This window comes from Amphiura filiformis, chromosome 7 (genome assembly GCF_039555335.1).
Source record: "Amphiura filiformis chromosome 7, Afil_fr2py, whole genome shotgun sequence".
NCBI classification, from domain to species: domain Eukaryota; kingdom Metazoa; phylum Echinodermata; class Ophiuroidea; order Amphilepidida; family Amphiuridae; genus Amphiura; species Amphiura filiformis.
In genome coordinates this window covers 60,585,961-60,598,764 of record NC_092634.1, presented here as the reverse complement: position 1 = coordinate 60,598,764, position 12,804 = coordinate 60,585,961, and the positions used below count along the sequence as shown (strand labels likewise).

Sequence of the window (12,804 nt, the reverse complement as noted above, 5' to 3'; positions counted from 1 at the left end):
ATTCCCGTATTGGGGTCAATATTTCCTACCGCTTATACCATGTATACACAAAACACAATAAGCTACCATTTACAAAAATAGGAAAATTAATGAGACTAGTTGAAAATTCTACCTGATAGGTGCCCGTGCACTGCCTCCAACTAAGTATTGCATGGCTTCAACTGTATACTGGACTGCTTGCGTCGACTTCTTTTTCTCCATATAACTGTACCTCACCGCCAACCTGGCCTATAGATGCATCTTCATAGCCGCTCTCCACCACTGAAAATTATGTGTGTTTTTTTTGTAAATAAATCCAGTCTGAGTTGTGGGCGCTTTTACATCCAGTACTCCTATAACTGTTGAGTTGACGTATTTTTCCTTGTGAGAGAAATTAAGACGTATGTATATACTTTTAACATCAATTCATCACTGGTAGGGCGCCGGGGTAAACGCTCTGTATAATAATGTTTGTGCATATACAACGTATACTACGAATACGGTGGTATAGTGCGTGCTATCATCAGTAGATAGCACGGCGATTTATAATTGGCGAGTGCGATCGATAATTCGGCTAGTGCTGAAGTATTTGGTGTAGAGGAACGGGACTGATAGAAAAACAAACAACTGGGATGATAAAAATCAAACTGACAAAAAGTAAAATAACTATGATAACGCATTAAAGTAAAATATTGGTTTTTTTAATGGTGCATTGGTAATTGTGTTCTTTTTACACATTCGTAAAATTCATTCATGAAATGTTTTTTGGTATGAACCATTTTTGAATAACTTGAGTAAATTTAGTAATATTAAGATATTATAATTATTAACCTTATTTATGTGATATAAATATTGGTCAATAATCTCCTTTACATTGTTCATACTATGACATAAATAAATCTCAGCCTTTTCAGTTAAGAATTTTCTTTTGTTTATACTTAAAAATACTCCGTTTAAAAAGGCAGTCCCATAATAATAACACAAGGGTTGTGCACATTATGCCAGCGTACATCAGTCATTATATATTTACGTCAATGGGTATTACGTCATCACTCGATTAATTAGCATATGCAGGGCAATGGCAATGACAGCTTGTTGTGGGTTTAATAATGACGTCATAAGGTCTCTCTGCAAGCATCAACAATAATACCAGCTTTAGAAGTGAATGATGGCGTCAGCTAGTGGCGCAGCCAGGGCATTTTTTTCTGCAACCATAACGGGACGCAATACGATAACACATAGTAGGCATATACATGTAAGTATATGAGGCTAAATGATAACACGAGTTTATTACCATTATTATTTCCTCTTACTTAATAAAATAAAAATAAATTTACTAGAATTAAAATTCTACAACGATTTAGCTGTGGTTCGAACCCACAATCTATGGATTCATAGTCCACTGCCTACACCACTGTGCTATGAGTCGTTGTACTAGAAAGGTGTTTGTTTATCATAATTATTGATTACCAGAGGATGATTTAGGCACTACCCAACACGCCACTGTGTTGACTCAAGTTGCGGTTAGCACAGCTGTGTGAGTGAACATGACACCACTGCTCGCACACTGCATAGACGTGCATGGTTAAATTTGAATTTGAACTGATATATTTACAATAAAAACACATTCAAAATGCTAGTCGATTTCACATTTTATGTTACCTACAGAAGGTGTGAATTATCCTTTATGCATAGGCCTACATCACTTTTGTTCTGAAATCGACCAAGTAATAATGACACACACACAATTCTTAAACAACAACTTTTGCACAGAATTCAATGGGATTTGAAAAGTAAAGTGGGCAGTTGAAACTCTAGTGATAACACTTTTGCAGTGCATGATGGGGCTTCCTTAAATCATCCTCTGATTGATTACGGAATAAAGTGCATACACACAATATACTATTACTAGTATTAGTACTAATAAATACGTATATAATCTCCTAATCCTAACCTAGACTTGCTCCAAGTCCTCAGGCTTTCTATAGACTGATGCATTTTTCTATCAATTGTTCATTTATATCCATTGGTATATTTAAAACCATGGCCACACAACATGCACAGAACATCATCCAGCCATGCCTCTGCCAATCTGCTAAAACTGGAGAGAATGCCCTTTAGTGTGAGAATACCCTGTCTCTTGTATACAGTGTGCTTGATGCTATTGTAAGCAGCCAGCAGGGATTTCCAGGTTAGATCAGGGAAGGCAAACCATGGTCAGACACATGAACCCTCAGGCCCCTCTGTGGTCAAAACCAGCATGCTCAGTGCATGCATGGATAGAATGACATCCAAGAATGATTTGGAAATACTTCAGAAAAAACATTGATCTATAAGCAATATAGGCCTTTTATAGTCAATTGGGTATTTAAAGGTTTCATGTTCAATTTCGAGCAAAAGTAAAGTAATTTTTAAAAAAGGAAGAAAGAAGAGGAAAAAGGCAGAAGCCTTGAATCAAGGCTAATCCTAACCTAACACTAAACCCTAACCCTAAACCCAAACACTTCCCCTAACCCTAAACCCTAACACTAAACCCTAACCCTAAACCCTAACCCTAAGACCCTAACAATAATGAACCTGGCCTCGGACTATGTAGTTGGTGATATATTGCGTCCCGTTATGGTTGCAGGAAAAAAAAGCGACCCGGCCACCCTGGAACAGCTTTCACTGACTTACCCTGTAGAATACGACTCCAATGAATTTGTATATTTAAGGGGAAAATGTTTGCTTGCCCTCCACCGACCGATCCAAAATTGGCCCAAATCAGGGTCGGCTGTTTTCATTTTATTTATTTATTTTTTTGTTAGTTTTAGTTTACCTACAATTAATATTTTAGGCTAATGGTTTTTTGTTACTTTTTCTGAATGCAAATTCAGTGGCGTAGCTACGGGTTGTGGCGCCCGGGGTCAAGGATACAAAATGGTTATAATGAAGTTTAGTGAATTTAGGTCTTAAATTGAGGCTTTTAAATGAGTAGTTGTGCTGAAATAGATAGCATCTTGACTTCATCAATACTGTTATCAGCAGTAGATAGGTACTTCATCAATACTGTTATCAGCAGTAGGATAGCTACTTCATAAATACTGTTATCAGTTGTAGATATAAACACAGCCAAATTAAAAAGTCTCCAGTAGTTCCATCCCCATTTAATCAGAGTCTGATGAGTTTATGGCAAAATAATTCATATAATAATTTTCTATACACTTTCCTTCGAAGGTTGATACCAAATTTGATATCAAAAGTTTAATCATCAATACTGTTGTTAGCATTAGATAGCTACTTCATCATACTACTTCATCAATACTGTTATCACCAGTAGATAGGTACTTCATAAATATCAGTGGTAGATAGCTGTTATCAGCAGTTGATAGTTACTTCATCAATACTGTTATCAGCAGTAGATAGCGACTTCATCAATACTGTTATCAGCAGTAGATAGGTACTTCATCAATACTCTGATCAGTAGTATATAGCTTATGAGTGAATGTTCTTAGTCATCCAGTAGTTTCAAACAGAGTTTTGGAATTAAATCTAATACTGGAACTTACTTTTTGCAACTATTGCGACGTTGCGTCTGGAACCACCAGACTTCATCAGGCAACTGACCCGTTGGACTGGTCACGTGATAGACCTGAACAAGTTCCCGAGGAAAAGGACCACATCAAAACAGCCCTTAATAACTGTGGTTATCCGGACTGGGCCTTTCTCAAAGCCACCAAGAGTAAAGAGCCAAAGACCGGAGGCGCGAGTGGTCAAACCAACAGAGCCCGCGTAACTATACCATATATTTCGGGAATCTCGGAACGCGTGAAGAACCACTTCAAATCCTTTGGAATCTCAACATCCTTCAAACCAGTTAACACGCTTCGCGGGAAACTTGTGAATGTGAAGGACAAGCAACCGAAGGACAAACGCTCAAACTTAGTGTACGGGGTTGTGTGCGGTGATACCGATTGCTCTGCGGCTTATGTTGGAGAAACCAAACAGGCGTTAAAAACCCGCATTGGTCAACATAAGAGACCAAGTACCAACGAAGCACAAAACTTTGCTGTTTACCGCCATTTAAGGGACACTGGACACTCAATTAAGAACGAGGAAGTCGTTATTCTTATAAGGAGGAACAATGGCAGAGGAGAGGCATAAAAGAAGCCATTTGGGAACGCATTGAGCAACCGTCACTGAACAAGAAAGGGGAACTCCGCTTCAATTTATCTCATGCATGGGACCGGGCCATCGGGTCGATACCTAGCCGTCTATCACGTGACCAGTCCAACGGGTCAGTTGCCTGATGAAGTCTGGTGGTTCCAGACGCAACGTCGCAATAGTTGCAAAAAGTAAGTCCAGTATTAGATTTAATTCCAAAACTCTAGTATATAGCTTCTTCATCAATACTGTTATAAGCCGTAGATAGCTACTTCATCAATACTGTTATCGGCAGTAGATAGCTACTTCATCAATACTGGTAGCTGCTTCATCAAGATCAGCAGTAGATACTAGATAGCTATTTCATCAAACTTATCAGCAGTAGATAGCTACTTCATCAATACTGTTATCAGCAGTATATACAGGCATGAGACTGCACTTTCCTAAAAAAACCTGAAAAAACCCTGAAAATGCACGTGAAATTGACTAAAAAGTACCAAAAACAGGCTGAAATTAAATAAAGTTGCGGAAATGTTTACTTAAAACAAACAAACTGAATTCAGTTTTTAAACTGAAAATTCTCATGCCTGTATATAGTTACTTCATCAATACTGTTATCAGCAGTAGATACTTCATCAATACTGTTATCAGCAGTAGATACTTACTTCATCAATACTGTTGTTAGCATTATATAGCTACTTCATCAATATTGTTATCAGCAGTAGATAGCTACTTCATCAATACTGTTATCAGCAGTAGATACTACTTCATCAATACTGTTATCACCAGTAGATAGGTACTTCATACATATCAGTGGTAGATAGCTGTTATCAGCAGTTGATAGTTACTTCATCAACACTGTTATCAGCAGTAGATAGCGACTTCATCAATACTGTTATCTGCAGTAGATAGGTACTTCATCAATACTTTGATCAGTAGTATATAGCTTCTTCATCAATACTGTTATAAGCAGAAGCTAGCTACTTCATCAATACTGTTATCAGCAGTAGATAGCTACTTCATCAATACTGTTATCAGCAGTAGATAGCTACTTCATCAATACTGTTATCAGCAGTAGATAGCTACTTCATCAATACTGTTACCAACAGAAGATAGCTACTTCATTAATACTGTTATCAGCAGTAGATAGTTACTTCATCAATACTGTTATCAGCATTAGATAGCTACTTCATCAATACTGTTATCAGCATTAGATAGCTACTTCATCAATACTGTTATCAGCAGTAGATAGCTGTTTCATCAATACTGTTATCAGCAGTAGATATTAGATAGCTATTTTATCAAACTTATCAGCAGTAGATAGCTACTTCATCAATACTGTTATCAGCAGTAGATAGCTACTTCTCCAATACTGTTATCAGTAGTAGATAGCTACTTCATCAATACTGATAGCTGAGATCACACCACTAAATCTGGTCCAACCCTATCAGCAGTAGATAGCTACTTCATCAATACTGTTATCAGCAGTAGAGTTACTTCATCAATACTGTTATCAGCAGTAGATAGCTACTTCACCAATACTGTTATCAGCAGTAGATAGCTACTTCACCAATACTGTAATCAGCAGTAGATAGCTACTTCACCAATACTGTTATCAGCAGTAGATAGCTACTTCATCAATACTGATATCAGCAGTAGATAGCTACTTCATCAATACTGATATCAGCAGTAGCAGCAGTAGATAGCTACTTCATCAATACTGATAGCTGCTTCATCAAGATCAGCAGTAGGTACTAGATAGCTATTTCATCAAACTTATCAGCAGTAGATAGCTACTTCATCAATACTGATATCAGCAGTAGATAGCTACTTCATCAATACTGATATCAGCAGTAGCAGCAGTAGATAGCTACTTCATCAATACTGATAGCTGCTTCATCAAGATCAGCAGTAGGTACTAGATAGCTATTTCATCAAACTTATCAGCAGTAGATAGCTACTTCATCAATACTGATATCAGCAGTAGATAGCTACTTCATCAATACTGATATCAGCAGTAGATAGCTACTTCATCAATACTGATATCAGCAGTAGATAGCTACTTCATCAATACTGATAGCTGCTTCATCAAGATCAGCAGTAGATACTAGATAGCTATTTCATCAAACTTATCAGCAGTAGATAGCTACTTCATCAATACTGTTATCAACAGTATATACAGGCATGAGACTGCACTTTCCTAAAAAAAACCTGAAAATGCACGTGAAATTGAGTAAAAAGTACCAAAAACAGGCTGAAATTAAATAAAGTTGCGGAAATGTTGACTTAAAACAAACAAACTGAATTCAGTTTTTAAACTGAAAATTCTCATGCCTGTATATAGTTACTTCATCAATACTGTTATCAGCAGTAGATACTTCATCAATACTGTTATCAGCAGTAGATATTAGATAGCTATTTTATCAAACTTATCAGCAGTAGATAGCTACTTCATCAATCTTCATCAATACTGTTATCAGCAGTAGAGTTACTTCATCAATACTGTTATCAGCAGTAGATAGCTACTTCTCCAATACTGTTATCAGTAGTAGATAGCTACTTCATCAATACTGATAGCTGAGATCACACCACTAAATCTGGTCCAACCCTATCAGCAGTAGATAGCTACTTCATCAATACTGTTATCAGCAGTAGAGTTACTTCATCAATACTGTTATCAGCAGTAGATAGCTACTTCACCAATACTGTTATCAGCAGTAGATAGCTACTTCACCAATACTGTAATCAGCAGTAGATAGCTACTTCACCAATACTGTTATCAGCAGTAGATAGCTACTTCATCAATACTGATATCAGCAGTAGATAGCTACTTCATCAATACTGATATCAGCAATAGCTACTTCATCAATACTGATATCAGCAGTAGCAGCAGTAGATAGCTACTTCATCAATACTGATAGCTGCTTCATCAAGATCAGCAGTAGGTACTAGATAGCTATTTCATCAAACTTATCAGCAGTAGATAGCTACTTCATCAATACTGATATCAGCAGTAGATAGCTACTTCATCAATACTGATATCAGCAGTAGATAGCTACTTCATCAATACTGATATCAGCAGTAGATAGCTACTTCATCAATACTGATATCAGCAGTAGATAGCTACTTCATCAATACTGATATCAGCAGTAGATAGCTACTTCATCAATACTGATATCAGCAGTAGATAGCTACTTCATCAATACTGATAGCTGCTTCATCAAGATCAGCAGTAGATACTAGATAGCTATTTCATCAAACTTATCAGCAGTAGATAGCTACTTCATCAATACTGTTATCAACAGTATATACAGGCATGAGACTGCACTTTCCTAAAAAAAAACTGAAAATGCACGTGAAATTGAGTAAAAAGTACCAAAAACAGGCTGAAATTAAATAAAGTTGCGGAAATGTTGACTTAAAACAAACAAACTGAATTCAGTTTTTAAACTGAAAATTCTCATGCCTGTATATAGTTACTTCATCAATACTGTTATCAGCAGTAGATACTTCATCAATACTGTTGTTAGCATTAGATAGCTACTTCATCAATACTGTTATCAGCAGTAGATACTACTTCATCAATACTGTTATCAGCAGTAGATAGCTACTTCATCAATACTGTTATCAGCAGTAGATACTACTTCATCAATACTGTTATCACAAGTAGATAGGTACTTCATAATTATCAGTGGTAGATAGCTGTTATCAGCAGTTGATAGTTACTTCATCAATACTGCTATCAGCAGTAGATCGCGACTTCATCAATACTGTTATCAGCAGTAGATAGCGACTTCATCAATACTGTTATCAGCAGTTGATAGTTACTTCATCAATACTGTTATAAGCAGTAGCTAGCTACTTCATCAATACTGTTATCAGCAGTAGATAGCTACTTCATCAATACTGTTATCAGCAGTAGCTAGCTACTTCATCAATACTGTTATCAGCAGTTGATAGTTACTTCATCAATACTGTTATCAGCAGTAGCTAGCTACTTCATCAATACTGTTATCAGCAGTAGATAGCTACTTCATCAATACTGATATCAGCAGTAGATAGCTACTTCATCAATACTGATAGCTGCTTCATCAAGATCAGCAGTAGATACTAGATAGCTATTTCATCAAACTTATCAGCAGTAGATAGCTACTTCATCAATACTGTTATCAGCAGTAGATACTACTTCATCAATACTGTTATCACCAGTAGATAGGTACTTCATAATTATCAGTGGTAGATAGCTGTTATCAGCAGTTGATAGTTACTTCATCAATACTGTTATCAGCAGTAGATTCATCAATACTGATAGCTGAGATCACACCACTAAATCTGGTCCAACCCTATCAGCAGTAGATAGCTACTTCATCAATACTGTTATCAGCAGTAGAGTTACTTCATCAATACTGTTATCAGCAGTAGATAGCTACTTCACCAATACTGTTATCAGCAGTAGATAGCTACTTCACCAATACTGTAATCAGCAGTAGATAGCTACTTCACCAATACTGTTATCAGCAGTAGATAGCTACTTCATCAATACTGATATCAGCAGTAGATAGCTACTTCATCAATACTGATATCAGCAGTAGATAGCTACTTCATCAATACTGATAGCTGCTTCATCAAGATCAGCAGTAGATACTAGATAGCTATTTCATCAAACTTATCAGCAGTAGATAGCTACTTCATCAATACTGTTATCAACAGTATATACAGGCATGAGACTGCACTTTCCTAAAAAAAACCTGAAAATGCACGTGAAATTGAGTAAAAAGTACCAAAAACAGGCTGAAATTAAATAAAGTTGCGGAAATGTTGACTTAAAACAAACAAACTGAATTCAGTTTTTAAACTGAAAATTCTCATGCCTGTATATAGTTACTTCATCAATACTGTTATCAGCAGTAGATACTTCATCAATACTGTTGTTAGCATTAGATAGCTACTTCATCAATACTGTTATCAGCAGTAGATACTACTTCATCAATACTGTTATCAGCAGTAGATAGCTACTTCATCAATACTGTTATCAGCAGTAGATACTACTTCATCAATACTGTTATCACAAGTAGATAGGTACTTCATAATTATCAGTGGTAGATAGCTGTTATCAGCAGTTGATAGTTACTTCATCAATACTGCTATCAGCAGTAGATCGCGACTTCATCAATACTGTTATCAGCAGTAGATAGCGACTTCATCAATACTGTTATCAGCAGTTGATAGTTACTTCATCAATACTGTTATCAGCAGTAGCTAGCTACTTCATCAATACTGTTATCAGCAGTAGATAGCTACTTCATCAATACTGTTATCAGCAGTAGCTAGCTACTTCATCAATACTGTTATCAGCAGTTGATAGTTACTTCATCAATACTGTTATAAGCAGTAGCTAGCTACTTCATCAATACTGTTATCAGCAGTAGATAGCTACTTCATCAATACTGTTATCAGCAGTAGATAGCTACTTCATCAATACTGTTATCAGCAGTAGATAGCTACTTCATCAATACTGATATCAGCAGTAGATAGCTACTTCATCAATACTGATATCAGCAGTAGATAGCTACTTCATCAATACTGATAGCTGCTTCATCAAGATCAGCAGTAGATACTAGATAGCTATTTCATCAAACTTATCAGCAGTAGATAGCTACTTCATCAATACTGTTATCAGCAGTAGATACTACTTTATCAATACTGTTATCACCAGTAGATAGGTACTTCATAATTATCAGTGGTAGATAGCTGTTATCAGCAGTTGATAGTTACTTCATCAATACTGTTATCAGCAGTAGATAGCGACTTCATCAATACTGTTATCAGCAGTAGATAGGTACTTCATCAATACTGTTATCAGCAGTAGATAGCTACTTCATCAATACTGTTATCAGCAGTAGATAGCTACTTCATCAATACTGGTAGCTGCTTCATCAAGATCAGCAGTAGATACTAGATAGCTATTTCATCAAACTTATCAGCAGCAGATAGCTACTTCATCAATACTGTTATCAGCAGTATATACAGGCATGAAACTGCACTTTCCTAAAAAAAAACTGGGAAAAAAAGCCCTGAAAATGCACGTGAAATTGAGCAAAAAGTACCAAAAACAGGCTGAAATTAAATAAAGTTGTGGAAATTTTGACTAAAAAAACCCAAACTGAATTCAGTTTTTAAACTGTAAATTCTCATGCATGTATATAGTTACTTCATCAATACTGTTATCAGCAGTAGATACTTCATCAATACTGTTGTTAGCACTAGATAGCTACTTCATCAATACTGTTATCAGCAGTAGATACTACTTCATCAATACTGTTATCACCAGTAGATACCGTAAAATGGGGTAACTTTGGGCACTTTTCAGAGTTTTCAAACCACTGCTTCCAAACAAAACCAATTATATTTCTAATTATCTCTTTTTTATGACATAAGGGTTCCCTTCTACACCTTGAAGTTGAAAAAGATTTTAAAATAATTTTGTAAGGGTGCCCTAGGGGTTAAAATTAGCCTGACCAAAGTTACCCCGCATTTGGGGCAACTTTGGTCAGAGTATTACAATCCACGAAGAAAAAAAAATCAAAAAAATTAATCTTCGCTGTATATGGGCAAGTTATTGTTTTTTGTGACATTTGACCCCTTGCAAAATTAATCAAGCACACATCCTCGCTCACAAATATCGATTTTTTATTTTTTCAAAAAAAAATGTAAAAAAATGCTCATTTTTGGTCAAAAATCCTGATTTGTTCATAAATTTCGAGGAAATTTGACATGAGCGACTATTATTTCTTCCAAACATAATTCTCAACAAATTGACACCAAATATGACTAAAAACAATATTGCTGTACGAAAATATGATCATTTAAAAAAATATATTTGACCGACCAAAGTTACCCCGCTGACCGAAGTTACCCCATTTTACGGTAGGTACTTCATAAATATCAGTGGTAGATAGCTGTTATCAGCAGTTGATAGTTACTTCATCAACACTGTTATCAGCAGTAGATAGCGACTTCATCAATACTGTTGTCTGCAGTAGATAGGTACTTCATCAATACTCTGATCAGTAGTATATAGCTTCTTCATCAATACTGTTATAAGCAGTAGCTAGCTACTTCATCAATACTGTTATCAGCAGTAGATAGCTACTTCATCAATACTGTTATCAGCAGTAGATAGCTACTTCATCAATACTGTTATCAGCAGTAGATAGCTACTTCATCAATACTGTTATCAGCAGTAGATAGCTACTTCATCAATGCTGTTACCAACAGAATATAGCTACTTCATTAATACTGTTATCAGCAGTAGATAGTTACTTCATCAATACTGTTATCAGCATTAGATAGCTACTTCATCAATACTGTTATCAGCAGTAGATAGCTGTTTGATCAATACTGTTATCAGCAGTAGATATTAGATAGCTATTTCATCAAACTTATCAGCAGTAGATAGCTACTTCATCAATCTTCATCAATACTGTTATCAGCAGTAGAGTTACTTCATCAATACTGTTATCAGCAGTAGATAGCTACTTCTCCAATACTGTTATCAGCAGTAGATAGCTACTTCATCATTACTGATAGCTGAGATCACACCACTAAATCTGGTCCAACCCTATCTGACTGAAGAAATAAGAACCAGTGTTTAATTCGCTGACCATACCAGGTACATTAAAATGGAAAAAAAAGTTTGAAATAAAGGCTGATATGTCAATTTTTTGGTGATAGTTGTGCTCTGTGGATGTTTTTCTAATCATCTGAGCATAAAAAGATGAAAAAGGGGAAAATGGTGTTTTGAATGAACGATGACGTTATAACCATGAGAAAATTTCTTGGGTACCTTTTAACACATAAAAGAATAGGAACTTGATTTAGTGGTGTGATCCCAGCTACTTCATCAAAATGAAGGTCTAAGTTTGCTTTGGTATATCACTAAGCCCATAGTCATAGACAGAGTTTAGTAACACCAAAAACATTCTCACCCCCTACCCAGAGATGCCCTACCAATTACTCGTCAGCAACAGCAGTTGCATACACCTGGACAGCATTATTTCAGGTTTGTGAAAGAAACTTAACTAACTTTTGTTCAGCAAACTGAAATATAGCTGCAACCACAAATAATCATTAGTGGCGTGCCCGGGGGATGGATGGCTTTGGGGCTGTTACATACAGTGGTCCTCATCACCCGAGTCCCCTAAAAGAGACTAGGGAGACAGGAGAGAAGGGAAGTGATTGAGAAGGGGTGAAGAGGTAGAGAAATAAATAAGATGGTCTAGTACATAACGGAAGGCCATAACCTTGACCTGGATTCATCACGAAGGAACCTGTGGCAGCCTGGACTACTTTGTAGTCCGATTGTTATTTATTTATTATTTTTCTTTATCATTATTATTATTTGGCGTTTTTCTTCTTAAATACGGTGCAGTTATCAAGAGAGGGCTCCAACCATTGCATTTTGCAAATTTTCTCAAGAACTACTGAGAGAGGGCACTGTATACATATGCCGTTATTTTTCATACTATGATACTTACCAAAAGAGGGCTCTCTTTATGTTACTGTAAGATTTGAGTTCGCAGTGATTAATACTTGCCAAGATCACACAAAATAATGCCAAGATCACACAAAATAAAATGAAAAATAAATGAAAAAAAGACCAAATGTGACCCATCACATCAA

The 12,804-nt window shown here is 36.2% G+C and overlaps 1 protein-coding gene across 5 annotated transcripts in view; it reads right to left on the bottom strand.

Moving 5' to 3' along the window:
• The window catches only part of LOC140157419 (phosphatidylinositol-binding clathrin assembly protein LAP-like), a 109,892-nt gene extending 109,449 nt beyond the window's left edge, over positions 1-443 (bottom strand). For 2 of the 5 annotated variants that reach the window (XM_072180608.1, XM_072180613.1), the window contains exon 1: positions 113-442. In XM_072180608.1, the coding sequence (XP_072036709.1) occupies positions 113-201 (89 nt within the window). In that variant the 5' untranslated portion in view covers positions 202-442. Of the gene's footprint in view, positions 1-112 lie in introns of all 5 variants that reach the window. The other 3 variants (XM_072180610.1, XM_072180611.1, XM_072180609.1) reach the window with 2 other exon arrangements.
• Between the last annotated feature and the right edge of the window lie 12,361 nt (positions 444-12,804).